Source organism: Serinus canaria, chromosome 4 (genome assembly GCF_022539315.1).
Source record: "Serinus canaria isolate serCan28SL12 chromosome 4, serCan2020, whole genome shotgun sequence".
Lineage (NCBI taxonomy): Eukaryota > Metazoa > Chordata > Aves > Passeriformes > Fringillidae > Serinus > Serinus canaria.
In genome coordinates this window covers 29,847,718-29,873,209 of record NC_066317.1, presented here as the reverse complement: position 1 = coordinate 29,873,209, position 25,492 = coordinate 29,847,718, and the positions used below count along the sequence as shown (strand labels likewise).

Below are 25,492 nucleotides of genomic sequence, written 5' to 3'. Positions count from 1 at the left end.
TGCTAGAAACAGAATGCCACTTTTGTGATTATGGGGTTTACTTTATGTTCATATCTTCAGCTCCAGTACCACTGTAATTAAAATTAAAAAGTTAAGCCCCTCAGTAATGAAGTCCCTCAGTCCACGTGCACCAGTGGTAGTGTATTTTAAAACCAGTGATGTTCTTTAGCTCCAAGTTTTCAGATGGCAATAAAGACAGTGCTGCTAAGAAATAAGTATAACTAACACAACTCTCTATAATTACAAATCCAACTCCCCAACAAACCACAAAGTACCATGAATTCAAAATTATTTTAAAGAAAAGAATAATTTTTGCTGAGTATGCCATGACATCCTCCAGATGAAAATCTAGTCATTGTAGACAGCCTTTATGAAAGGATTCTCTAATAAAAGAAACTTTAGAGCAAAACAAGTATTTGCCTTAAAATACTTCAATCCCATGATTCCATATCCCTTCTGCAGTTCCTAATTGGAACAGATGGAACACTTTCCAAATATATGTGTATTTCAAATTGTTAGGGCCATAAAGCTGTCATATGTATGTAGTCTCTGATATTCAAAACCCAAACTTCCCACACAGACAGGGTCATAGAATAGTACTATACTGGCATGACAGAATTCAGCTGTGAGGCTTCCTGTGGCCTGGCTTTTCTTTGGTTCTCTTTCCCTGAAGAAACTAGCAGCTTTCACTCATCTTTTACCTTTTGTATTTACAGGAGAAAAGTTTGCACAACCAAAGAAAAGATCACGTGAAAGAAAGGAATATTCTGGAAATGTTTTCCAAGGAAAAATCTAAAGTAAATTAGATGCATATATCCATATCTATGTATATACCATATACCATCTATATGAACACAACATAAATTACATCTGTGTAGAAACTGATACAGTAAGTGGAACGCCATCCAATCCATTACTTAAAATTGAGCATATTTCTGTAAAGAAAGAAGCAAATTAAACAACAACATGCACTACATTATATCCCAAATTTAATCAAAAAGTTGTCTGGATGCACTTTGTCCTGGACTTCCAAGCATAGCTTGCTGGCTCCATGAGAAGTTCATGGCTCAATAGGGGTCATGATGCAGCCCCATTTTGGAGCTTCCAGTTGGAAGGAAGATGATATGTAGTCAATGACATTTAAGTAAGGTAAATTTTCTAAGAAATGAAAAATATGTTTCTTAACAAGCAAAGCCCTTTTATGGAAAAACAGGATTAGGAAGATGCTTAGGGCTTGACCCCAAATCAGCATTAGAACAGACTTGGACAAAGCTCTGATGCATATAACTTGAATAATTGTAAACAGTAACAATGATAACCTTGAGTTTCAGTGGTTCCTAGGGTACATGGTCATAATATCTTTGCTTTGCCAAGCTTTGTCCCAGATGATGAACTAGCCTATCATAATTATGTAATAGGCAACTGCATACATTTATACCACTCTTTAAAGAGGAAAAAAATACCAGTTATTAAAAATCCCACGAACAGCTATATCCTAGAAAAGCAATCCAGCAATCATGACATCCTGGAAAGGGTGCTTTGCCAGTTCATTTTTGGGTTACAAGTATTTTCCTTTATAAATTTAGAGATCAGTTTAAAGGTTTAAAGGGATGCATTACATCTGTAGAAATACAGCAGAGGTAAAAAAATCTGCATAACCAGATCTGCAAATAGACTTAACAAAACTCCAGCACTTCAAGTATGATTCACTGAATGTCCAAGTAATGGAATTGCAATTAAATTGTACAGAATTGTCCATTTGCTATTTGTAGTCCTGATATGTCAGTCAGTTACTTCCAATCTCCCACAGAATTTGAGACAAGGCCAAGAGCTGGATGTCAGAAAGCTGCATTTTTCATGTTCTTTATCCAGAGATAAACCATGGTATTCATCTCCACTCAAGCAAGCCTGGGCCTGTTTTCAGTTAAGTTGAGCAGAGACATAAGAATATCTTTGTGGTAAATACGAACAGTGATGGTTTTAAAAATAGTATGACAGGAGGTTAGTATCACAGCAGATGGAAACAGCTATTTTAATTTTTTTGTGATAATGACTAATGCACTTAGCAGTTTGGATTCAGTTAGGTGAACTGATGAGATGACCACATAATTTACATAATTAGGTAACAAGGCAGAATTTTCATTACTATATCTCTCTATTACTATATCTCTATGTTAAAAAATGGTGCAAAAATAGATGGATTTAAAAAGAAGAATTAAAAAGATCAGTGAAAGGTTGCAAATACAAGGCAAAAATAAGGGAAATACAGTGGAAAGAATGATATGTACAACACAGATTGGGGCAAAAATTATGCCCAGAAGGAATGGAAGTGGATTTAAACTAGGGAGAACTACATAAGAACACAAACTTTTAAGTCAAAGAAACTTTCTAAGGGTTTAAAGGCAGGCATAGAATGCTTTTTTAACATTTATAGTTAAATGCTAATAAAGTTTTATTTAGTATCTCTTTACCTCAGGAAAGATTAGTTTGCAGATGCTTTCAGTTAGTGTGTGCAGGTACACTCTACTTCTGCTCGTTTTCCTTTGTGGAAGGTTTCCTTGACCATCTTTTTCATGGACTTCTTTGCAGATGGGCAAAGCTGCTCTAGAGCTGTTTTCTGTGCAGTCCTTGTCATGTTCCTCAGTAATGTGACCTTGAGTCAGTAAGGAGAAAGGACATTCTCCTGTGATCTTCAAGTCTTTCAGTTTTGTACAGAACATACTGCACGAAGTCTCTCTCTTGAGATTAGCAGTACTTAGCTCTATGTTTACTAACAAGAGCAGAAGATGCCAGAATAATAAGTTGATAAGGCAACCACTGTGGAAGGTTATGGGTAGCTATAAATCACCACAGGAAAAATTTTCTGCCCCTACAAAAAAAGAAAGAAAAAAAGAATTACAAACATTTATTTTCTCTTTTAAATTCTGACCATGTGCTGGTTTTATCTTAAGTACATTAAAATAATGGCTTTTTGAGGACTTAGCTCAGGAAAGCACTTAGTCTTATCCCATTTTAAGCAGGTAATATCTACTGACTTTAGTGCTTTGGGTAATTGAAGTTGTGTGCATGGTTTTGTACGAGTTGGGACTCAAGTGATTAAGGCACAGGACTTGTCTTACCCGACACATATTTGGTCATACTGATTGATGGATGAGTTTTGTGAAAGAGTGAAATTCCAATGAGGAAACCTTTTTGATTCTTCTAAGTAACTATTAAAAACTATCTCATATGGCACAATGAAACAGACTAGTTATGAATACTTTAACCTAAATTTACTTGATGCCCAAGATATCCTTTATGTAACAGAGAAACATATGACATAAGTAAGTGTGTGTACTTAAACAGTAAATCATCCAAGACCAAAGGTTAGAGTCTCTTGTAAAAACATCTGACTGGTTACAACTCACATCTTGGGAATTTGACCACACAACAGCAGTTGCTTGGAAACACTAAAGGATTTTTATGCTTTTGAAGGTGGCATTTTCCAAACAACACATTAAACTTTTAATTTTAATAATGGTTCCATTTGTTACAGGGCCAAAGCTCAGCTAGAACTTAATCTGACTACTGCTGTAAAACACAAAAATGTTTTTACAAATACATCAGCAACAAAAAGAGGGCTAAGGAGAACCTCCATCCTTTACTGCATGCAGGAGGAAACATAGTGGCAAAGGACAAGGAAAAGGCTGAGGTACTCAGTGCCTTCTTTGCTTCAGTCTTTAATAGTGAAAACAGTTGCTCTCAGGACACCAAGACCCTGTGCTGGAAGACAGGGACAGAGAGGAGAATGATGCTCCTATAAACCAGGAGAAAATGGTTAGTGACCAGCTACACAACTGAAGATACACAAGACCATGGGGCCAGATGGGATTCACCCAAGGGTCTAAAGACAACTGGCAGAAGAGCTCACCAAATCATCTTCCACTGTTTACCAGCAGTCTTGGCTAATTGGGTAAGGTCCCATTTGACAGGAAGTCAGTTAAGATAATGTCCATCCACAAGAAGTCAGAGGGAGGATATCACCTTACAGCCAGGGAAGGTCATGGAGCAGGTCATCTTGAGTACCATCATACAACACATGCAGGACAACCAGGGGATCAGGCACAGCCAGTATGGGTTTAGGAAAGGAAGGACCTGCCTGACAAGTCTGGTCTCCTTCTATGAAAAGGTGACTTGCTTAGTGAATGAAGGAAAAAGATAAAGTATACCCAGACTCAATTAAAGCCTTTGACATTATTTCCCATAACATTCTAGAGAAACTGGCTGCTCATGGATTTCACAAGCATACTCTTTGCCAAGCAAAGAACTGGCTGGATGACCAAGTCCAGAGAGTACTGGTGAATGGAGTTACATCCAGTTGGCAGCCAGTCACTAGTGGGGCTCCCCACAGCTCAGTATTGGGACCAGACCTGGTTAATTTCTTTATCAATGAGAAGGGGATTGAGTGAACCCTCAGTCAGTCTGCAGGCAGCACAAAGATGGGTGGGAATGCTGAGGGATCTGGACAGGACGGATCTATGCACTGAGGCTAATCATATGAGGTTCAACAAGCAAAGTGATTGCTCCTGCCCTTGGGTCACAACAGCCCCATGCAGTGCTACAGGCTGAGGGAGAGTGACTGGAAAACTGCCTGGCAGAAAGGGACCAAGTGCTGGGCATGCTGGTCAACAGCAGCTGAACATGAGCCAGCTTGTGCCCAGGTGGCCAAGAAGGCCAATGGCATCCTGGCCTGGATCAGCAGGACCAGGGCAGTGATTGTCCCCCTGTACTCAGCACAGGTGAGATCACACCTTGAACCCTGCATCTAGTTCTGGGCCCCTCACTACAAGAAGGACATTGAGGTGCTGGAACATGTCCAGAGAAGGGCAACAGATCTGGGGTACAAGTTTTATAAGGAGCGGCTGGGGAAGCTGGGTGTGTTTATCCTGAAGAAAAGGAGGCTCAGCCAAGACCCTACTGCACCTAAAAGGAGGCTGCAGCAAGTTGAGGATCAGTCTCTTCTCTCCAGTAACAAATGTCAAAGAAGAACCAGCTTCCAGCTTTAACAAGAGAGGTTTAGACTAGATATTAAGAAGCATTTATTCAAAGCAAGGGTGCTCAAAAATTGGAGGAGGCTGTGCAGGGAAGCGGCATCATCCTTGGAGGTATTTAAAAGATGTGTAGATGTGGCACTTAGGGACACGGTTTAGTGAAGATGATTTATTTCAGTTAGACAGTCTGAAAAAGGCTCTTTCTTTCATTTTCTATTGACTGTATCTCATTGAATCAGATCCTCTCCTCCTCATATAATAATCTTTAAAAATAATCCTCGAGAGCTTTTGGCGACTCTGGAAGCAGCTAAGTATTACATTTTTCTCTCTGGAGATACAACAACTACTTCTCTCGAAAGCACTACAGCTTTAATAAGCCTGTGCATGACACCATTTGTTTCTGCCCCAGAGACACCCTAAGGGCGTTTGGGGTCACATGGCAACTGTATCAGGGTTAAAAATAACTAATTCCCTGATACAGGTTATCAGCTGCTGCTTTTGAAACAGCTGGAATAAATGGCACAGCGGAGGAATGCTGCAGACACAGCACAAATGGCACGGATAAAAGGAGAAATAGGCAGGGGCTACTTTGATTGGACCTGCTGCTGAGAAAAATATTTGGCAGAAAAGCCCCTTTAAAGTATGCTGTAATACTGATGGTGTCAGGCCAGGCTCTAGGGAACATCTATCAAAATTAACGTCTTATTTTAAGAATCAATAAACACAATGCTAAGAACAAGAGGCTGAAGAATGTTTACATAACATTTTATATTTCTGATTTCAGTTTTTACACAGAAACTCATTTGTTTCTGCTGCATGGACATCAGCAATACTTCATTTTTTTATTGCTGAATAACTCTGGATAGCAAATAAGGCAGTGAAAAATTTAAAGCAAGAACCATACTCCAAATATATAAATATACATCATACTTTAAACTGGAAGTATTCCTATAGATACATATTTTTATTCAGAAGCCATTACATACCCTATATTACTACACTAAGAAAGAAAAGCAGCAAAACCCCCATATTTTATGTAGCTGGACTGATGTGTGTACTGAAGTTAAACACACATACATACATGCACAATTGTCAAACCTAAAAATAATTATGGCTCTGATGGATCTTACATTTATACTCAGACGCTTTGCTGGATTTGGGCCTTAAATTTCAAGATAAATTTTGAATTTATAAAATAACTACTAAAATTTCTTAAGTCAAGTATACCAGCAGTTTGAAAGGAAAAAAAGACTCTGAAATATATTTTTGTAAAAGAATGTAGAATTAAAAATTCTAAACATCTCCCAGGGAATGCAACACTGCAAATGCATTGCTGCTATTTAAACAGACTTTAGAAAAAGTTTCTCAGTGAAGAATGTAAGAGTAAATTAATGGCTAAATTAGACAGCAACAAATATGTACTGCATTTGCGCTAACCTAAGAACAAAAGAAGTGAATGACCTTCATCAATTACCAATGAGCTTTCAGTTTCTTTGGATGTTTTTTCCTGGTGGTTAAGTTATTTCTCCATTTTTAGAAAACAATAATCTGGAAGTATTTGGGGTTCTCTTCCATGCTATCATATAGTATTTTAACTAAATCACATTTATTGTGATAGGAAAAATATCCAGTCAGGTAGAATCAGTTCAGAAAAGGAAGCGATGCCATTGTTTTACACCTGAAAAGTCTCCAGAAGCTGCCAATTTGGAAGAGGTCCCAGAAGATGATCATGGGACAAGACTTTTTCAGTGGCAAAATGGGCACTAATTTGAAGATCTCTGAGGTGACTAAGCTGCTGGATATGCAGCTACTGTGTCTGAAGCTTATTTTTGTGATGCCATCCTGTGCACTGCAGGACACCTACATTTAGCCACATTCTGCCCAGGTGGGGACTGGAATCTTTGCCCTTGATCTGAACGCTACTTTGGGCTCCTGCCAGTTGCTATTGATGAACATATCATAATTCATTTGGAAGAACGTGGATATCCATGATGTTTCTAGCAATAATACTGTTGTACAAAACCAATACCAGATCTTTAAAGTCCAAATAATGAAGATGCAGAAAGAGTTCTCTGAAGAACCATTTTCTAAGCATCCTGAAGTTCTTGTTTTCCCAGAAACAAACTGTATGGCTCTTTGATAACAGAGATCCCAGTTCAAAACCATTATCAATTTAACAGGTATAAAAATTTTCAAGCAGTGGTCAGTTCAAAACTCTTCCTGACCTCTGCAACAACAATACCCCCTAAATCACATCTTTAAATAAACAGAGTGGAAAAACCTAAATCCATGACACTTTAGAGGATTCAAATACTGAAAAAAACCTCTATGTCTTCTTTAATTAAAACATCAAGTTTGCATCTGGTATCCTAAGTGCATCTTGCACTTAATTTAAGTAATGTTCAGAAAAAAAGTCTATTATATTACAGAAGAATCTGTCTCACTCATATGGTAATTAGACAGTGGTGTTAAAGGTCTGACAGGAGAAAAATAATGAATTCCTAGTGCGGAGATTACAGAAGGAATTTTAGCAGTATGACGGACCTTAAAGAGGTATGAAAAAGATGATACCACACATCACAGGTTAAGTCAAACATCTGCAGATGTGTTTCAGGAATGAGGAACACCAGCCCTCCCACTGTTCACCACGTCTTTAAACAGCTTCTGACCATAACAAAAAAAAAAGAAAAAAAAGAAAAAAAAAAGTTTCTGTTTTTGATTCCTCTCCAAACATGGTTTGAAAGAGCTCATCCCAGGGGAGTAGCAGTGTCTAATGTGAATTCTCCATCTCTGCCATATTAATTGATGTTGTAGTTACCTTGGAAAATAAATTGAAAATTAAAATTAAATAATCTGCTGTGAGATCAAACTACAAGCAACCAATTTATTTAGTGTCTGACTGAGTACAACATGGCACTGTGCCACTCAGAAAAATGAAGATGACTTTACATAGTACAGTCATGTCTGCAGAACTTAACAGTGCTCAAAATGCTCTGTACAAACCTTTTTAAGTTTACATCTGTACATGTCTCACAGTCAAAAACGCAATCCTCTATGTTTATTTTTACTATCTGCTTCTGAATATTCCCTTTATTACATTTCTTGACATTGTCCTGCAATACAGATCAATGAATCAATCATACAGTAAAATCCCTAGTATTAACACAGCCATTTGTAAAAATTAAGCAATACCACTTGTCAACAGTAGCTAAAGGTAGTTTATAATCTTAATTTATGGAGATGGCACAAAAATTAAAAGCAACATTAAATATTTATGACAAGCAGAGTCCTTCACTCAGAGTAAAACAGAACATGGTATGACGGTATGTAATTTTTAATTTTAAATCATACCTATCACTTTGTTAGTGAACTGCTGCATGTTGAGCAATTATTTTAAAAAAATAGTCTGTTTTGCTAGAGTCAAAAGATATCACTGACTGAATCTAACTTTCTCTAGAACAAGAGTGATTGCAGCACTTGCAGGAGTGGTGTGGAAGCCTTTGCCTCCACAGAAGCAGCTGTTAACTTCTGCCTTTATTTAAGAAAGGGGTTGGCTATTCCCACCCAGCACTAATCTCTGTGGGGTTCAGAAATCACTGCCTTTTGCCCCTTGCCAATCAGTGCCTCTGAAGAGAGCTAGGCAGGAACTGCTGCTTTTTATGCACAGGCAAAACACAACCAGCTTCTAGTGAGAGAGGAAAGGATTCAGCACCCTCCCTATCATGAGTAGCAGCTCATTTCTGTTTCAGCTGCTGCGTCTATCAGCTGACAAACACAGCTAAAATACCTAAATATTATTATTTTGTCTTAGTTATATTAAGTACAATATCTGCATATTATTTTTTCTACTTCAAGTGTTGTGGGTAGCAACAAAATGAAAGCCCTGGTGATTGGATCATTTCCAAGGATCTTAAGGTTGTTTCTAAAATACTAAGAAGAAAACACCACAAGTCCACATCAATATATAAGCTCATATTTTAAGAAGCCAATGAAAGTATTTATTAGTCTTATTAAATCCTGTACAAATAAGTTAACCTTTCATGTTTTTCTTCATTGTTAGTTTAAACATGTCCTGGCTAAATACACCTTCAAAGCATTAATTTGTTTGGATATTGCAAAACCAAGGAGTTGAGGTCTAGAAACCCCTTAATACATGTGACCATTCAATCCTAAATCATTCCCACCTTGTGTAGACACGAGCTTTACTTAATTTACAAAGTAGTACTTCTCTTTCCTGAAAGATTCTAGGCTTTTTCACAGTACATATTTCTTCTACCTGAGCAAAAGCAGTAACTGATGTAAAGGTTGTTATCCCCTCTACAGATCAGGATCAGACATGACATGGGACAGTGGACTCCACAATAATTTACTGGTGCCCAAGAAATTACTAGAATCAGCAATCTCAAATTCCACTCCAGTTCCCAAAATGAATATGCTTTGCCAGGCATTAACTTTCCTGCTTGTTCAGCCAAAATTTCCACCCTCCTTTCTTTCAAGTCAATCCTTGTTCCCATCCGTCTTTATCTAAGAGCCCTTTAAGAGTAGTCTTTTACCATTTTTTCTTCAAAGCACTAGAATTGCCATTGTGTGCTGTGCAAGCCCGGTTCCAATGTTCTCACCCTCTGTTTAGGGATATTTCCAATACAAGTAAAGACAAAATTTTTCTGTAAGTCACAGCATACCTCTGATAATAAGGAAATACAACAGCACACCTCAGAACTTACTGAATTAATGAAATTACAGTAATTACCAAACAAAGCAAAAGATAGTAAAGCAGCTATGATAAAATATTACAAATCACACCAATCAATCATTGTTTTAACAGTCCAAACATTTTAGTAAATCCAAGTTCAGTGTCGTAACTCATCCCACTGACTGTCCTATATGACTATATGACTGCTTAGGGCAAGTTAAAAATCTAGACCTTGCTTACAAGAAATCTTTCTCCCCACATAATGTGGAATTTCCTCACTTTTCTACCATTTTTTTTTCCTGTATAAATTGCTTTAAGAGGCAGAGAAACACAATCAAGAGTTTCCTCTGTGCTCCAAGTTGAAAAGATTGCGATTTGCAACATTAGACAGCTACCAAGCCAGGAGATGAAGAAAATAATTACCTTTATTTTCTGAGAAAAAACCAAATTATCTACTTTTCTGTCTTGTCATCTATTTTGAAAACAAGTTTCACAGAATACATATCAAATTCAAAACTACTAATATGTCTTATTTTAAGGTCATGAGACAGACATTTCTGCCACTTAAAAATACTAGCATTTGTGTAATAACACCAAACACTATAACTTAATATTGAAACTAATGTTCTTGAATACAGGGTAAAACTCTCATTTTAAAGTATCACTGAATTTCTTATACTGGTTTTGTGACTGACTCATTTCCCTGCAATGGTCTGAAGCAAGTCCCTGGATCCAACTATACCCTTGGGAGAAGCCCGGACTCCAGATGTGAAAGTTATATTGCAGCCACATCTCTGGTTTCAATTAAAAGCACAGGGGGAACCTTAATTACTACACCCCTGTTTTGGCATGTAGCTAAAGGAAGGACCGATTCCCAAATGCTGCTGATAAAATACATATTTGCCATTTAAAGAATCACATTAAGTACTTTCGTAGGGTAAATATTTTCCTATGCTAGGACCAAATAACAGGGAGGCATGCTGAGAAGGCAGCGTGGGAAAAATATTATTTTCCTGTGAGTCAAAACCTCTGTGAAAACAGTCCCCAGCAAGCCCAGCAGGCAGGCTCACAGCACCTGATCCTCTGCTCAGGATGAGAAGGTAGCCCTGGACTGTGGCACATCCGCACCCCCTGGCCCGCAGCAGGGCTGGAACCCCAGCTGAGCAAGCCCTGACAGAGACACCCCCGAGAGCCACGGCCCCCTTGCACTGCAGGAGCACTGGAGCTGCACTGCCCACAGCCATTTTCACTGAGGCAGAGATAAAGACACCTCAACAAAAACTAGAAACCTGCTGTATGTAACCGTGATGCATTATTCAGGTTTTGGGCTTGCATTTTGGTTTTGCTTTTTTGAGAACTGACATAATTGATGAGACCTCGCATGATCCGGGTGCCCCGATGAGGAAGCATTTGAAGGAGAGGAGCTGCTGCAGTGAGGGAAAGCAATCCAAAGCATCTGGAAATTATTCTCACACTTTAAAGGAATATATTTTTAAATATAGCCTAATCTACATTTGCAGTCCCTGAAAGTACAATACTTCCATAAAACTTTTAAGAGAAAAGCCATGAAAAATAAATTTATGTCTTCGTTTCAAGAATTAAAACTCATCCTGAGGACATGCAGTGGTCATGACAGTCTGCAGGAGTTAAATGTAAAGATCAAAGTGTTGCCCACAGCCAATGGAATTTAATTAGAAGCCACAAAAGGAGAAGCAGTGACAGTCTAGAACATGAAGTCATTGTTAATTGTTGTGCTTACTGATTCCTTCCAAATACCTGCTTTACAGCTCAGTCTCTCACTTTTAGCAATGCATAGTGCTTTAGTATTTAACTTGACCTTTAACTTTACACGTCTGCAAAATCTGATTTTTGTTTATTTCATAGACCAAAAATGCTTTTAAGGAGAAAATAAACTAAAAAATAGTAATTATTTTGTGATAAAAGTGGAATCTAGTAACCTTTTATCCCAGATCATTAGTCAAATCTTTAGCTAGTATTCATGACTTAGCCAGCATTGCAGCATCTATTTTTTTAATAAATGAAACAACAAACTGTTTAACAACGCCAAATTTCTAAAGCATTAGGTAACTTCTTGTTTGAGTACCATGGTCTGGATTAACTGTGAAGCATCTTTCCCTACTTCTTGAAAGACACTCATCTTGCTGAGATTTGTACCTGCACATATTCTTGATGAAGTTGATTCAACAGTTTACACAACTGACATACATGTTTGCGTAAGTATTATTTTCCCAAATACATTGGAGCATGGTAGAGCAATATAAAACATTGATTTTAGTGTCTAAAGACAGTGCATATAGTTAATTATTCCCTTTGTGTTCACAGCTTTAAATTATAATGAAAAGCAAGCTTTATAAATAAAAGTACTAAAAGTATTATAAATAAAAATACTAAAAGTTTCCATGGACTCCAAAGATCTTAGAGAAGTGTCTGAAAACTAGGTCTGTAGAAAGAAAAGTGTTTCATTAGCAGATTTCAGTGCAGAGTTTTCTGACTGGGTATTTGCCACCTGTCACTTCTGTTTACAATGTCTACAAAATCATTTTCATGCTGAAAATCACTGACAACTACCTTTCATATTTATTCAGAGCTAAGCACTCATGCCAACTCCTGCTGAAGTTAACAGCAGGTTTCTGGATATAGCAGGAATAGAATTAAATCTAAAAGGTCTGTCACTGCTGTCACTGAAATACTGATTTGCATGTTTTCTTATTTTTGAACCAAAATATGACCTTGGCTTTTTAATGTTGGGTTTTCGCAGCTAAGTGTGCAGATGCAATAATCACAGAACTGAGGTCATTTGAGATTACAGAAAGGTTAAAAACTATGCATGGGAAGGTAATAACAGGAACTTGTCATTAGCGAAAATGGTTTGTCCTGCAGCATTGAGGCTATGTCCTTGTACTTTTTCTGAAAAAAATATTGATTTAAGATGTGTAATCAACCCAAATAGATGGCTGAAGGGGTGTTTTCATAGCTGTCACACAGATCCTGATTCTGCTTTAGGTAGGTCCCTGCAAAAAAAAAGCAGCTCTGAAGAAGCAGAGAAATCAGCTACTTTCCCAATTGCTCTCTTCCATTTTGCAGAGCAGGACCAATAGGCACCTTCCTTTTTGATTAAATGCCTACAGATGGTTTCTGCTACAAAAACATGTTTAAAAATAATTGGAATTGCTGATTTAGCCCATGTGCACTGTAAATTAGCACCTTCCTTTTTTATTTCACTGATTGGCCTGTCATTTTGCACACAATGGTACAGGCTCATCCAGTTATTCATAGCCCACCTCTTTCAAAATCTGCTCTTCTAAAAAAGATTTGAGTACACAAAAGCAGTGCATCTTACCTTTGAAAATATTATCAGCACATCCAGAGAGACTGAATGCTCTAGGAATACATGACAATACCACTTTGAGTATCTTGTTTAGGTGCTTTCTAATACACTTCTGCAAAATACAGCAGATATGCATTTAAAGCAGAGAAAGCTAGGTAAGTATATGAATTTATATTGTCCTTAAAAACACAGGCTTCCTTTTTCACCAAAATGATGAAGCTAAGTAAAGATGAGAGCTTCTGTAAAGCATTGAGCTTGCACGTGTGGTATTAAGAGAAATTAATCTTGTTAGTCACAACAAATAAGCCCTTAATGACTAACATTAGCTTGTTGTTAGTGTATACCATGTGTGTAACAAAACTAAAGATTAAATAAATCCGGAAGCAGATTTTGGCTTCCTGTTGAATGTTCAATCTGAGATGCTTGTTATTGTCTCCAGTGCAACTGCTGAAGTTACCACAGCTATTGCTCTTTCAAATCCTTTCGTTCCATTTATTCAACACTTCTTTTAAGCATGTGAATGATATCAAATTGCACACAATGTTTTTCAGATTACTTTTGCATAGGAAAAGTCAGCACATGTAAATGAGAGCAGCAGGGAGAAGGAATGAAAGATTAACTCAGACAGAACTGCCATGATCACCACATATTCTGTAATATCTTCCCCTTGGCCCTGGCAGCAGTTTGAGGGGAAGAGTGAGGGGAAAATGTGGCCCTATGGAAAAGTAAGGTGAAAATATTTATGGGAGATTCAGCTTTGACATCTCTAAATCATTGCAAGGCTAGTGAGATGTAGAAATGTGAGCTCCTTTAAAAAGAAACTTCTCAAGTCATTGAAATGTAGCTTCTTGTTTTAATAATAGACACAGTGAAAATCAGAGGATCATTGAGGTATTGATCATGACACCAAGGAAAAGATTTATAACGCTACATTTCCAAATCCTCACTAGTGATAAACAATAAAAAAAGGACACATCCTTATAGCTAAAACATATCAAATAGTAGAAGCTTTGGTCAGTGCTGCTCCTCCAGTTAGAACAGATACATTTAGAAAGATTTAGCATATTTCAAGCTATGCATTATACAGATTCAAGTAGCATTAGCTGTTGAATCGCAGCCTCTTGTAACAATACCAAAGCTGAATATTCAAATAGAACAAAAACAATACCATCCAATTTTTTGAAACTCTGTTTCAGTTTTGGATATTTTTGTGCCAAAGTGCTGGTTACAGACTGGCACTTCCAGAAATAGATGAAATAGATGCTTAGCTTGCGATGCTTGCAAATTCCACTGAAATTCACCAACTTCTGTAGCAGGTGTTTCAGACAAACAGAGATTACACAGATTAAGAGATACTGAAGAATGGAAATCCAAGAAAAGGTTATAAAGAACAATTCAGAAACTTTGATCAGACGTATCAATCGCCAGACTCTAATTCAAGGTACAAATGCAGGGTTTAATTACTGAGGCAAATTAAATGTATTTTAACCATAATTCTTCTGCTGCTTTTTGTGACTTTTTGTGCAAGGTTCTCAGGTCTTTCTCTCATTGGGTAAATACAGATATTGTGCATTGCATGAATGACAGGGTAATCTTCCTGGAGTTATTCTAGGCAGGGTACCTATAATCACCCACATTTCTTCACCACCTGTATAACTGCACTGGCTGCAACAATGTTAACATCACAGTATTCTTACTGAGGTCTGAAAGATCAGAGCTTGTCTCCATTTCTCAGATTGCAGTTTTCCTATTTTTTCTAATTTATTTTGCTGTTCTTTATTATGTGAAAGATAAAACAAAGGGAGATGCGGACAGAATAAAGGATCACAGAGGAAAGAACAGAGGAAAGCCTATAGAAAAACACGAGGATCAAAAAATCCATTAAAAATATGGAAAACGTGGCCAATAGAGCAAAACTATTTGTAATAGAATGGACAGTTCTCTTACTGATAAAGTGTTTTCTCTCTCCTACAAATCCATTGAAGTTTGGTAGGTTCTTATGGAAATATTTTTTTCTCTAATCTGTCAGTATAGCCTATAGAATATGTTGACATGCTAATTTCATGGACCTTTCCAAGAGTAGTTCAGATTGTAGGAGAAATTTTTTGTTTGTTGTTTCTGTGTTTCAATCAACTCTCCTGGCTAGGTATTACTCTCTGATGCCCAATTAAGGAAAGATACGTGTTTATTACCTTGATTTGGCCATCAAGATTCAATTTCTAGTTTCACTGGTTTGCTGCACTAGCATCTACTGGCAGGCTGGGAATTATATACCCTTGTTTTGCAGCATTGTTTAATGAGGCTGCCCTGTGTTAATAAAGAAGTAAAAACTTCCTGTTATTTTCTATTATTTTGTTTTAAATGGCATTGATTTGGAACATAAATGTTAGATGTCCATTGTTACTGACTTAAGGTTTCATTTCATAATTTTACATTTTCTTTTTTTAAGGATATTTCATTTTTGTTTTACAGTATGTCCACATTGTACAATATAGACATATTGTTCTACAATATGGCTATAAGGAACCTCTTTTCTCTCTCCATCAGGCCTCCTGAAATACCAGTTAGTGCTGCACGTGTATCTGAGACCCCAGGATGGAAGCATTACTTACCTGGCTTCCTTCAAGGCCCTGACCTGCATTCCAGTGAGGCAGCATGGAAGTGCACTGGTGTCAGCACTCACCCATAAACACAAGCATCAGACCTTCCTCCCACTGCCACCACAGAAGGTAAGGAGGTGTATGGGCATCCAGTTCTTAGTTCAAGGTGTGGTAATTTATGATTCATCAGTGCCGGGAGACTTTGGGCTTCAGTCCTCAGGCAAAATGAGCACAGAACACAGCTGAGCATCTTGGTCTGGAGGAGCTCCCAAACACAGGAGCAACAGCCAAAGAAAAGTAGCAACAGAGTCATCTCAGCTACTTTGTTGAGAAGCCGAGCTAAAACCAAATGTTATTGATAAACATCTTTGTCTCAACACTTCAGCTACCCAGAGACTTTAGGCTCACTTGAAGTGTAGGGGCTGTACCACACCAAAGGCCCTTCAAGTACAATTTCCCACCAAAATGTTAGCGAATAGCATGTGAATTTTGTATGTGCTGCTTTTTCAAATCTTTAAAATGGAAATCCACCACTGAACACCAGTTTTCTTTCATTATTTTAGGAAACTATGTTCATTTACTAAACGGAGCCATATAACAGGATGTCTCCAACTTGCTGTGTTTCATGCTAGTTCTGTGAATAACAGCTCCAAGCAGAAAAGAACACAGTTCAGCTTTTTCTGAGGTGAAAGAGCAGAGCAACTAGCTAGTGAACTGAGGCAGAAAAGCCAAAAATGAACCAATATCAAATGCATATGTACTCAGAGTAGTACTTCAAATAGGTTTTGAATGCTATTTGAATATTATCTTGAAGAGATATGCTCCTTTGCCTGGATAGTTAAAATTATTGTTCACTGGACCCTTGAAAAGAGAAATCATGTAGCAAATAATAGGTTCCACCTCTGTCCTTGTTTACACGCACAGAAAGAGGATGCTACATAGCAAGCTCCCCCTTTTCCGAGGGAGTAAAGGCTGAGAAGCCATGAGAATAGCTGGGGCAGAGGGAGGGAATGTGATGCACGAGTTCCTGGAGGATGTAAACCACAGACTTAAGTTTAAGGATAAAGAAAGGTAGTATCTCCTTCACAAGGAATTTCCTGCCAAGATGAAGGCAACATTTTTTAAGCATTTTGGCATTCTAAAGCATTTTGAAGCACCATGAATCTTGCAGAGTGCACTCTCAACAGGTAAAAATAACAAAGGGAGGAAAGAAAGGCTGCAGCACTGTGTATAGTCTTCCTTTATATGGGGTCAGAAATATTTGACATTTCTGCTTACACGTTAGGTGATGTGGAAAATACAAAACATTTACTTTAAATACTTGTACCTGACAAGCTTTAAAGAGACACAAGCACTAACTTTACAAGTAGCTTGTGACAATGGAGAAATTAAATTCTCACAGTATCACAAGTATTGCTGCAGCATATTCATGCTGTAAACCTTTGCTCTGGGTTTTCAGCTCCGTTTATAACAGGCATCTAAATCCCACGATGCCCATACTATTTTAACTGACATTAGGATTGCGTTCCTAAGTAATGCAGCTTCTTTGCTAAAAGACAGATTGCCAAACCTAAGTTTAAAGATCGGAATGCATTTATTAATATTTCACTAAAGATCATGAGTGTTTTCCATTACTGTAGTGTAACAACTGGGAAAGAAAACACTGAGTATTTGTCATATAAACCCATATAACTGCCTTTTTTGGCATATTTATTCCAGCATTAAGCAGATCAGCCATTTACAATATAATAGCTTACAACAATGGCAATAAAATCTAACTATCTTTTTAGATACTTTCCTGTCATTACCACTCTCTTATTTATCATCTTATTTTGCCATATACAAATTTCCTGCTAACAAAATTCTGCCCACAACAGGCAGGAATAGATATTCTGTTTTTTGGTTTTGCTATGGGTAAATCATAACCCTGTTATCCTATCAGTAGTCCTTGTTTTTCACTGTTTCAAAGCCTATTTGAAAATATACTTTTTCCTTTTAATTCCCTTCTATCGTTTGAACCCGTTTTTGCTTAGAACTCATGACTACTTAGAACCGCAAATAATTTTCAAAGCGAAACTTAAAGGAAGATATCATGAAACCGCATTTCATATATTAAGCAACCATCAAAGCCAGTTTTTACTGACATTTCTGAGTGCCTGTCTCTAATCTGCTATGAGAATAGTCAGTGACATGATGCCCACCCACCTCTATCTCACGCATGGTATAGCTGCACACTTCAAACTGTGACTAGCCATGCCTCAGTTGGTTCTAAAATTTACTGTTGTTATGGTCAGTGACTTTTTCCACATATAGCTGACAATCATGCTGCCTCTCCCCAGATCAGGAGCATGTGACATACAGGGCTAAGTCTGAACCTGATCAAAGCTGATACTAATTTTCAGATCAGCAACAGATTTTCAGTGCGGCACTACAAATGTGGTCTCTCTCTCATGAGCACACCGAAAGGTTTTGCAAGCTGTGCCTAACTTGAGATGAAGACTGGTCTCCTCTCTATTATTTTATTGCCACCACACAACCAAATGTTTTTATCTGCAAAGGGAAATATTTCATTACCTTCCAACATTCATGAAGGTCTCACTATTTAGTCAGCGAGCTCACAACTTGCGAAAATTCTTACAGAACTTTTGTTTATGCTTAAATACTGGTATTTAACCTTCTGTGAGGTCATCCTTGTGCAGGTTGCTTAGCAGAGAAATAGTGCCCCTGATACCCTGCATTCTGCTCCCTCTCTCTCTCTGTTGCTGTTGGTAGCTGTTGCTCTATTACTTGCTTATTTTAACGCAGAAGGCTCCAATTAAGAGCAGGGCCACACAGAAATAGACAGCAAAAGATGATGTCTGACCTGAAGGGTCTGCCCTCTGAATGGCTAAGACAGAAAAATGGGATATGAAAGGAGCATAGCAATGCCTCCTTTATAACTGGAGAAATAAGGCATGCCGGAGATCACAAAAGGAAGACAGCAGCCGAGCTAAGAAGTGAATCCAGATGTCTTAGCACAAGTTAAGAGATTGCACAAGTTTGTTGGGCAGTTTCGTAGATCTGAGTGATTTAGAAGAGTCACGTTTGACCTTATAAAAACTGCCAGCCAGATTTTAAAAGCAACAGTGGGATTAAAACACTTTACACAGTAAAATTCTAATAGATTTTGCAGATAAGATTCATTAAAGGATGCAGGTTCTAAATATACATGCAGAACAAGGAAGGTATCCTCATACTCAATCTTCATGGCTAACACACAGCAGATTTAATGTCATTCTGTTACTTCTGAAGGCTTCATAACTCCTTAAAGGAAATGCATTTCCCCTTGGCTGTTTTTTAATATCATGCAACTTGTTTGGGAACTTTAACTGTATCAAAATAAGCATTGCAATCAAGCTATAATTAATTTTACTTATTTCTGTCACAAGTTTTGAGAAAAAAAATCAGTTCCCCATTGACCAAAAGCCTTGCTAAGTTACTTAAGCCACAAGACTCTCCCCCTTCATAACATTCTAATGGGGAAATTCTAAAATCCTACCTCTAAATAGACCTTGTGAGCTCTATGGACCAATGGCTCCATTTCCACTAAAATTTCAGAAATTTATCTGTTCGCCAAAGATTTTTCTCATCATGAAGGCAAATGGTTGTGCACCTTCAGCTTGCCAGTGCAAAGAGACAAGAGACAACTATGAAGACAATTTCGGCAAAAACAACAAAAAAGGAGATTTAAAGTTAGATTGATACATGCTTTCTCTGAAGACATGGAAATTTTGCCATTTTTAGCAGTTCTATTTAAAACAGGAACTGCAACGAGTATTTTAGGGTCCTGGATGCCAGCAGTCAGGGCTAGGGAGAAACACAGCTATTCATGTAAGCAGAGGCCCCTCCCTATTAACCAGAAGGCAGCACCTGATCATATTGTCTTGTGTTTTCAAATCATAGAAATCATTATGAGCAAACAAAACCTCCCATTTTTTTCCCAATAACAAACTAGAAATATTGCTGAGGTGTTCCTCTGTATTCAGGCTTTTACTAATGCTCTTTTGTGTGTGAAGAGTTTCTGTGTTTGCCGAGGAGGGCAATCAGCATTCCCTGAACAATTTTTGCCAGTCTGCATCTGTAACAATTGCCAAGTGAAATGCAAGGTTAAAATGAAATTAAACACACATTTACTTTGGTCAGCATTAGAAAGGCAGTAATCACTGCACAACACACTTCTGTCTAATATACTATTGAGAAACTTGGTTTTGTGCTATTATTTATTAAAAGTGGAGAGTTTAGCAGCAACTAATGTACATGGCATCACAGAAACCACAAGTTTTACTGCACTCTCTGGAATCAGTGACATTCAAGAATGATACCAGGAGGATTCCCACAAAATACACTTTCCCCAAAAGCATGATGTATTTTTGTTCTGAATAACTCAGAACTGGGCTGAGGAACAGATTCAACTTCATAAATGTATGTTTCTTTCCATTTCCATTTGTGGAGAGGAAAATAATCAAAGATTTTTAGCATGCAGCCTTCTAACAAGAAATTTTAATTTTATTCACAGGGAGGCAATTGGATGACTTGCTTGGGATATTCCCTGCAGCTCTCTAACACAAATAGCTGTCCAAGGGCTAGATTCCACCATGCTTGATAAAATCTTTGGAAGTGGTTCCAGTCTCCTCCTGCTTCTAGATTACAACTACACAACTGAAGCTCTCTTCCTGAGCCACTGCATGGCTGACCTATTTTCTATACGGACTTAGCTGAAACAATCAATGAGCATAGCCATGCGTGAAGTGCAAGGCATAGCCAAACCACCCCAAGGGAGGGTTCCAGACAGCTCCATGCCCCACAGCCCCCCACAGAAGTGCAAGTCTCCAGGCACTTCTCCCCTTGCCGTAGGGCAGAGAAAAAGTGGCCTTGTCACTCAAGCAGGGACAGCACAGTACTCTGCTCACTGGCAGATACATATGCATAGAAGTAGAGACAGGGGCTCTCAGGAAGGAAATACCCTCTAAGAAATAACACAAGGTCACAGCTTGGTTATCATCTGGGCTTAGTACCCTCCCTGAAAGGAATGACCCTCCTGGGGTTTTCTTGCACAAGGGGGTTCACTGGAATGCTTTGGCTGGCAGGTCACCATTCTCTTGGAACAGCTACTTCGAGTGTGAACAGTGAATGTGCAAGAAGAAAATCAATTCACAAATTGACTTTAAGTAATACAAAGGAACTAATTTAAAGAGAGCAGTAAAATTAAGAATAATGTGTACCACAATACTGCCAAGATCAAGTAGATGGGAGAGTGCTTAAAAGTAGCAGTAAAGGCCTGAACCATGGAAAGGGGCATTTGAATCAAATGAGAATGTCAGTTAAAATACAATTAATCTCAATTAAATCTGAAAGCAGTAATATTCTCAGCAAGGACATCTATTCCACTTAACAAAACTATCATGTAACAGGAAACATTAATAAAAAACAACTGGAAGTGAGTATCACAAAATACTAGGCTCTGATAGGGTGGAATTCTCCTGTGGAGGCCCTGAAGCTCACAGAGGTGCCTGGGGTCTGAATCAATGAACAGGACGTGGTGGGGCCTCTCTGTGGTGAAGTAAAATTAATCTGTAGGGAGCATATTTGCTCTGGCTGAGGTCATGAAGCAGCAGAACAGTGAAACCTGCACTCCTACAGAAAGGGAGTTGATATCAGCTTGCTCTCAACACCACATCCACAAAAATAAATATCCTGTGTGGTGAGCCACTTCCTAGCACTGAGCTACAACTGCCATCACCCGATTAGGACAACCAAAAAAATGGAAGAACAGCATATCATCAAATGAGCTGTAGTCAGTACCTATGGCATGAGTAAAAGGCTTAACTATAGACATTAACATGGTTTTTTTCAGTTGTCTCAAAGCATGTGAATCTATAAACAAAACCTTATACAAAATCTGCTTTTTCTAGCAAATTTTGCTGCCTTCATTAGTAGAAATTAATTTGTTGTTTACACCATAGCTAGAAGCCCTAGTCAATTTAAGCACATTATTAAATCCTATTGTAATTTTAAAATTACATAGATACTAACATTCTGCCCTGAACAGTGTTTGAACACTTTTGCTTTGTTGAACAAAAACTGATGCCTTGAACTGACTTAAAAATATAATATATTTAATGATAAACTTGAATCTCTAATTGTCATACAACTATTCATGGAAGACACACTGAATATACATCATACATACAGCCATACAATATACAAACATCAAACAGCCATATCTCAAATGGTGAAGACATGCTAGAAAGAATATTCAAAGTAAGGTCAAACATGAGATTTGGCCCCAATTTATTTTCAAATGTTAAAAATCTTAATTGCAATGGCAAACATGTACATAAATGCAGTAAATTTTAAGACATCAAGACAATAAAGGTCTTTAAAAAGTAAATAGTACAGAAAGTGCAAAGAATCTCTAATGGCAGGTCTCCAATGGCCCAAATTTAATTAATTAATAAAATGTGCAATCTGAAATGTAATGACTTCTAATTAACATTACAACAAAATACTTGAAATCACATCCTGTAGTTCCCAAGAATTTTTAAAAATAAGATTTCTTCTTACCTATACAGAACTTTTCATAGAGAAAAAAATACATTTTTTTCATTATAAAGACCTGTTGCTAGTCTACAAAGTAGATACAAAATACAACCAGTACCTCCTTACACATATTTCCTTGTGGATTATTTAGAATGTAGCATATGCTTGCTTGAGGTGCTTACTGAGATGCTTGTTTTTTAGTTTTTGGGGATTTTTTAAAGCACAATATGATTTACACGATTTTTTGTTAACAACTCATTTCAGTTAAAAGGAAAATAGCTGTGTTTGCTACAAATTCTACCTTGGCTTCTTGGATTACTTATTTTGAGTCTTGGTTTGTTTTTTTTAGAATTTCAAACAGATGGCATTCATACTCATAATAGCACTGATATTTTATCTTTTATAGCATGACATAACCAGGTTTTGACTGCTACTGATATTTGGCATATTAGATTTTATTATCAACTCTTACTTATGTTTTGATTTCACTATGGGATTTGTTTAGAAACAGACTGTCATAGAAGGCTAAGGAGAGATTTTTTTAAAGAAAGCATTAATCCCAGTAAAACAAATACACTCAATTGGAGTACTTTTATGGATCCTGACTTCTCATTTTTAGTGTTTTAATAAAAATTTGATTAATTTAAGTACTCAGCAAGTGAACCAGTGGAAAAGAGTGCAGCAAGACCTTGGTGAGACATTTTATTGATATCAAAAAGGGAAAAAAAAAACCACTGTAGAACTAAATTCCTTACCTTCTCCTCCAATGTTTGCCTCATGATCTTGCATTGTCATGACTCATAATAGCTGCAAGCTACATATTTCCACAGAAAAAGGAAGCACAACCAGGAAATGTGAAAATGTGCTTTCCTTCTCTCTCCTTCCACACTTTTCCTGCCTGCTTTGGATCAGCATGATTTCAGCAAATGCTTCTTTTTCTTTTTTTTTTTTTTTCATTGAGAATAGGAGCACATAATTTTTACACCACTGCTACAGTACTCCTCATGCTTCCTCACAATCACCTGGTTCATTTAAGGTTCTTGCTACTGGCAAAGCAAAGAGAACAGTCATCAGAACGTATGGCCGGATGTAGCACCCCAGAGCAACACAATCCAAGCAAGAAACTTCTCTACAATTCTCTTCCCTACAAAGAGAACATTTGTAACACATTTGCTCACATTCTCTGGATGCCTGAATTGCTTATCTTCTCTGATTAATTATGTAAAATGGTCTGTTACAGGAATCTCTTCCCAGTACAGCCTGTCACCACCTTTTGTTCCTGACCCTAGAAAAGTAGTAGACTCATTTATATGATTTAAAGTGTATATTTCCTTAGGACTCCTTTTAGTAGTTTGGAAACAAATCATCTTAATTCTAACTACAAGAAAAGGGAGTGGCTCCATTGGGAGTTTTGTCTTAGGAAAAATTCTAAGATTAGACCACTTCCAAATAAGTAAAACATCTTGTTCTATTCACACGTAGAATTAAACTCTTACACTTGTTATGAAAAAAATTCCTCTGTTACATTATTCTGTAGCTCTGTATACTCAGACCTAATAATGGAAAATCCAAGTGAATAAAAATGTTGGTTTTCCTACTGGTATTCCAAATAGCAAATGTCTGACCATCTCTCTTTAGAGCAACCCACATGCAGCAGTGTAACCTGTAGTCCAGTGGAAATGAAAAGCCCAAATACATCATTACAGACACACTGCATCCTTGCTTATGACTTGTTCCCTGTTAAATCATCCTTCGAACTTAGAAAGCCATCTTACTTCATCCCCAGAATAAGTGACCAGCTCTGAAAATAGAGCCATTTTAGAAGCAGCATTAGATCAAGCTTGAGACACGGCATAAGATGTTTAAAAGATGTATGAAAGATGTATAAAAGCACCCTCATATATGAGAGAAAAAGTTTCCAAGCGTCTCATGATTAAAGACAGTGACGATTTTATAAAGGGAATGTTAAACATAGGCTAGTAATGCCCACTGAGCTTCAGCCACAGAAACAAACCTATTCGCTCTGAAAAGGGATTAGGAGCCTAAAATCCTGAAGAAATGGAAAGAAGAGGGAGGAAATTGACTGAAAAACTGCTTATCATCATAAATACAACAGTTTGGGAGTTCATTTATTCTTCCAACGAAAAAGAAATAATTGGAATAGCAGATGCAGAGATGAAGTTATTGTTAGAGCATCAAATATGTGATGAAATATCAGGTTGGTGTTTAATTTATAAGGTGGAATGATATAAATTGCTCTGAAAACCGGGTAAGAAACCTTACCTAAGCATAACGCAGTAACACCAGCCTGAATGGGTTTAATTAGCTCGACGAGCATCAGCAGTTCGCGAATTCTTAGAAAGCCTCACAATGCACAAAGGCCGCCGGAGCACCGCTCGTGGCTGGAGCCCTCAGCGGGCTCCACGAGCGCTTCCAGCCCCGACTCGATCCCCGTTTCGCTCACGCCCATGCCTGGCTCGGCGCACACGGGGCTGGGGCGCTGAGAGGAGAGGGCTTCCCGCGCCCCCCGCCCGCTCCCGGGGCTCAGCACCGATCACCGCCCGGCCGGAGAGAGCCCCGGCCCCGGGCGCGCCCCGCGGTCCCGGCCGGGCGCCCCGTCCCAGCGCTGTCCAGGGTCCCCGCCGCCCCTCTCCGCGCCCCGGGCGCCGCTCGCTCGCTAGCTCCCTGCCTCCCTGCCTCCGTCACTCACCATGGCGCGGGGTGCCCGCGGCCGCAGCCCCGCCGAGGGGCTCTGGGCAGGCGCCGCTGCCGCTCCCCGGCGCCGCCAAGGTGTATTTGGGGAGCGGGCGCGGCGCGGCGGCGGCGGGGCCCGGCGGGAGGGGCCTTCCCGCGGGCCCAATCAGGGCGGCGGCGGGGCGGGGGCGGTGGCCGGGGGCGGTGCGATGGCCCCGCCGGGCCGGGCCGGGCCGGGCCAGTCGGGCGGAGCCGTGCCAGAGCCGTGCCAGGGTCGTGCCGGTCCCGCCGAGCGCCGCCGGCGCGGAGCGGAGCGGCCCCTGCGCGGGGGGCGCCGGAGGTGCGGGGCGCCAGGAGCTGCGAGCGGGGCGCGGGCTCCCCGGTAGCCCCCGGCCCGCCGGTGCCCCCTCGCCTTGCGGCCCCCACGGGTTTAGGCTTGGAGAAATGTCAGTCTGCGCAGCTGGGAGCTTCTGTCTGCGGCTTCCGCGCCTGTAGGAACCTGTGTCACTGGGGGCACGGCGCTGTGGTTACTGACGTCTTTTCCACA

The 25,492-nt window shown here is 39.0% G+C and overlaps 1 protein-coding gene across 2 annotated transcripts in view; it reads right to left on the bottom strand.

The window, feature by feature from the left end:
- GUCY1A1 (guanylate cyclase 1 soluble subunit alpha 1) overlaps positions 1-25,104 on the bottom strand; it is a 35,097-nt gene extending 9,993 nt beyond the window's left edge. Inside the window, exons 1-2 of one of the 2 annotated variants that reach the window (XM_030239180.2) lie at positions 24,962-25,104; positions 2,472-2,869 (exon numbers count right to left, since the gene is read on the bottom strand). In XM_030239180.2, coding sequence (XP_030095040.2) covers positions 2,472-2,720 — 249 coding nt within the window. In that variant the 5' untranslated portion in view covers positions 2,721-2,869; positions 24,962-25,104. Of the gene's footprint in view, positions 1-2,471; positions 2,870-24,534; positions 24,746-24,961 lie in introns of those variants that run through there. The other variant, XM_050973659.1, reaches the window with a different exon arrangement.
- Positions 25,105-25,492: the final 388 nt, after the last annotated feature.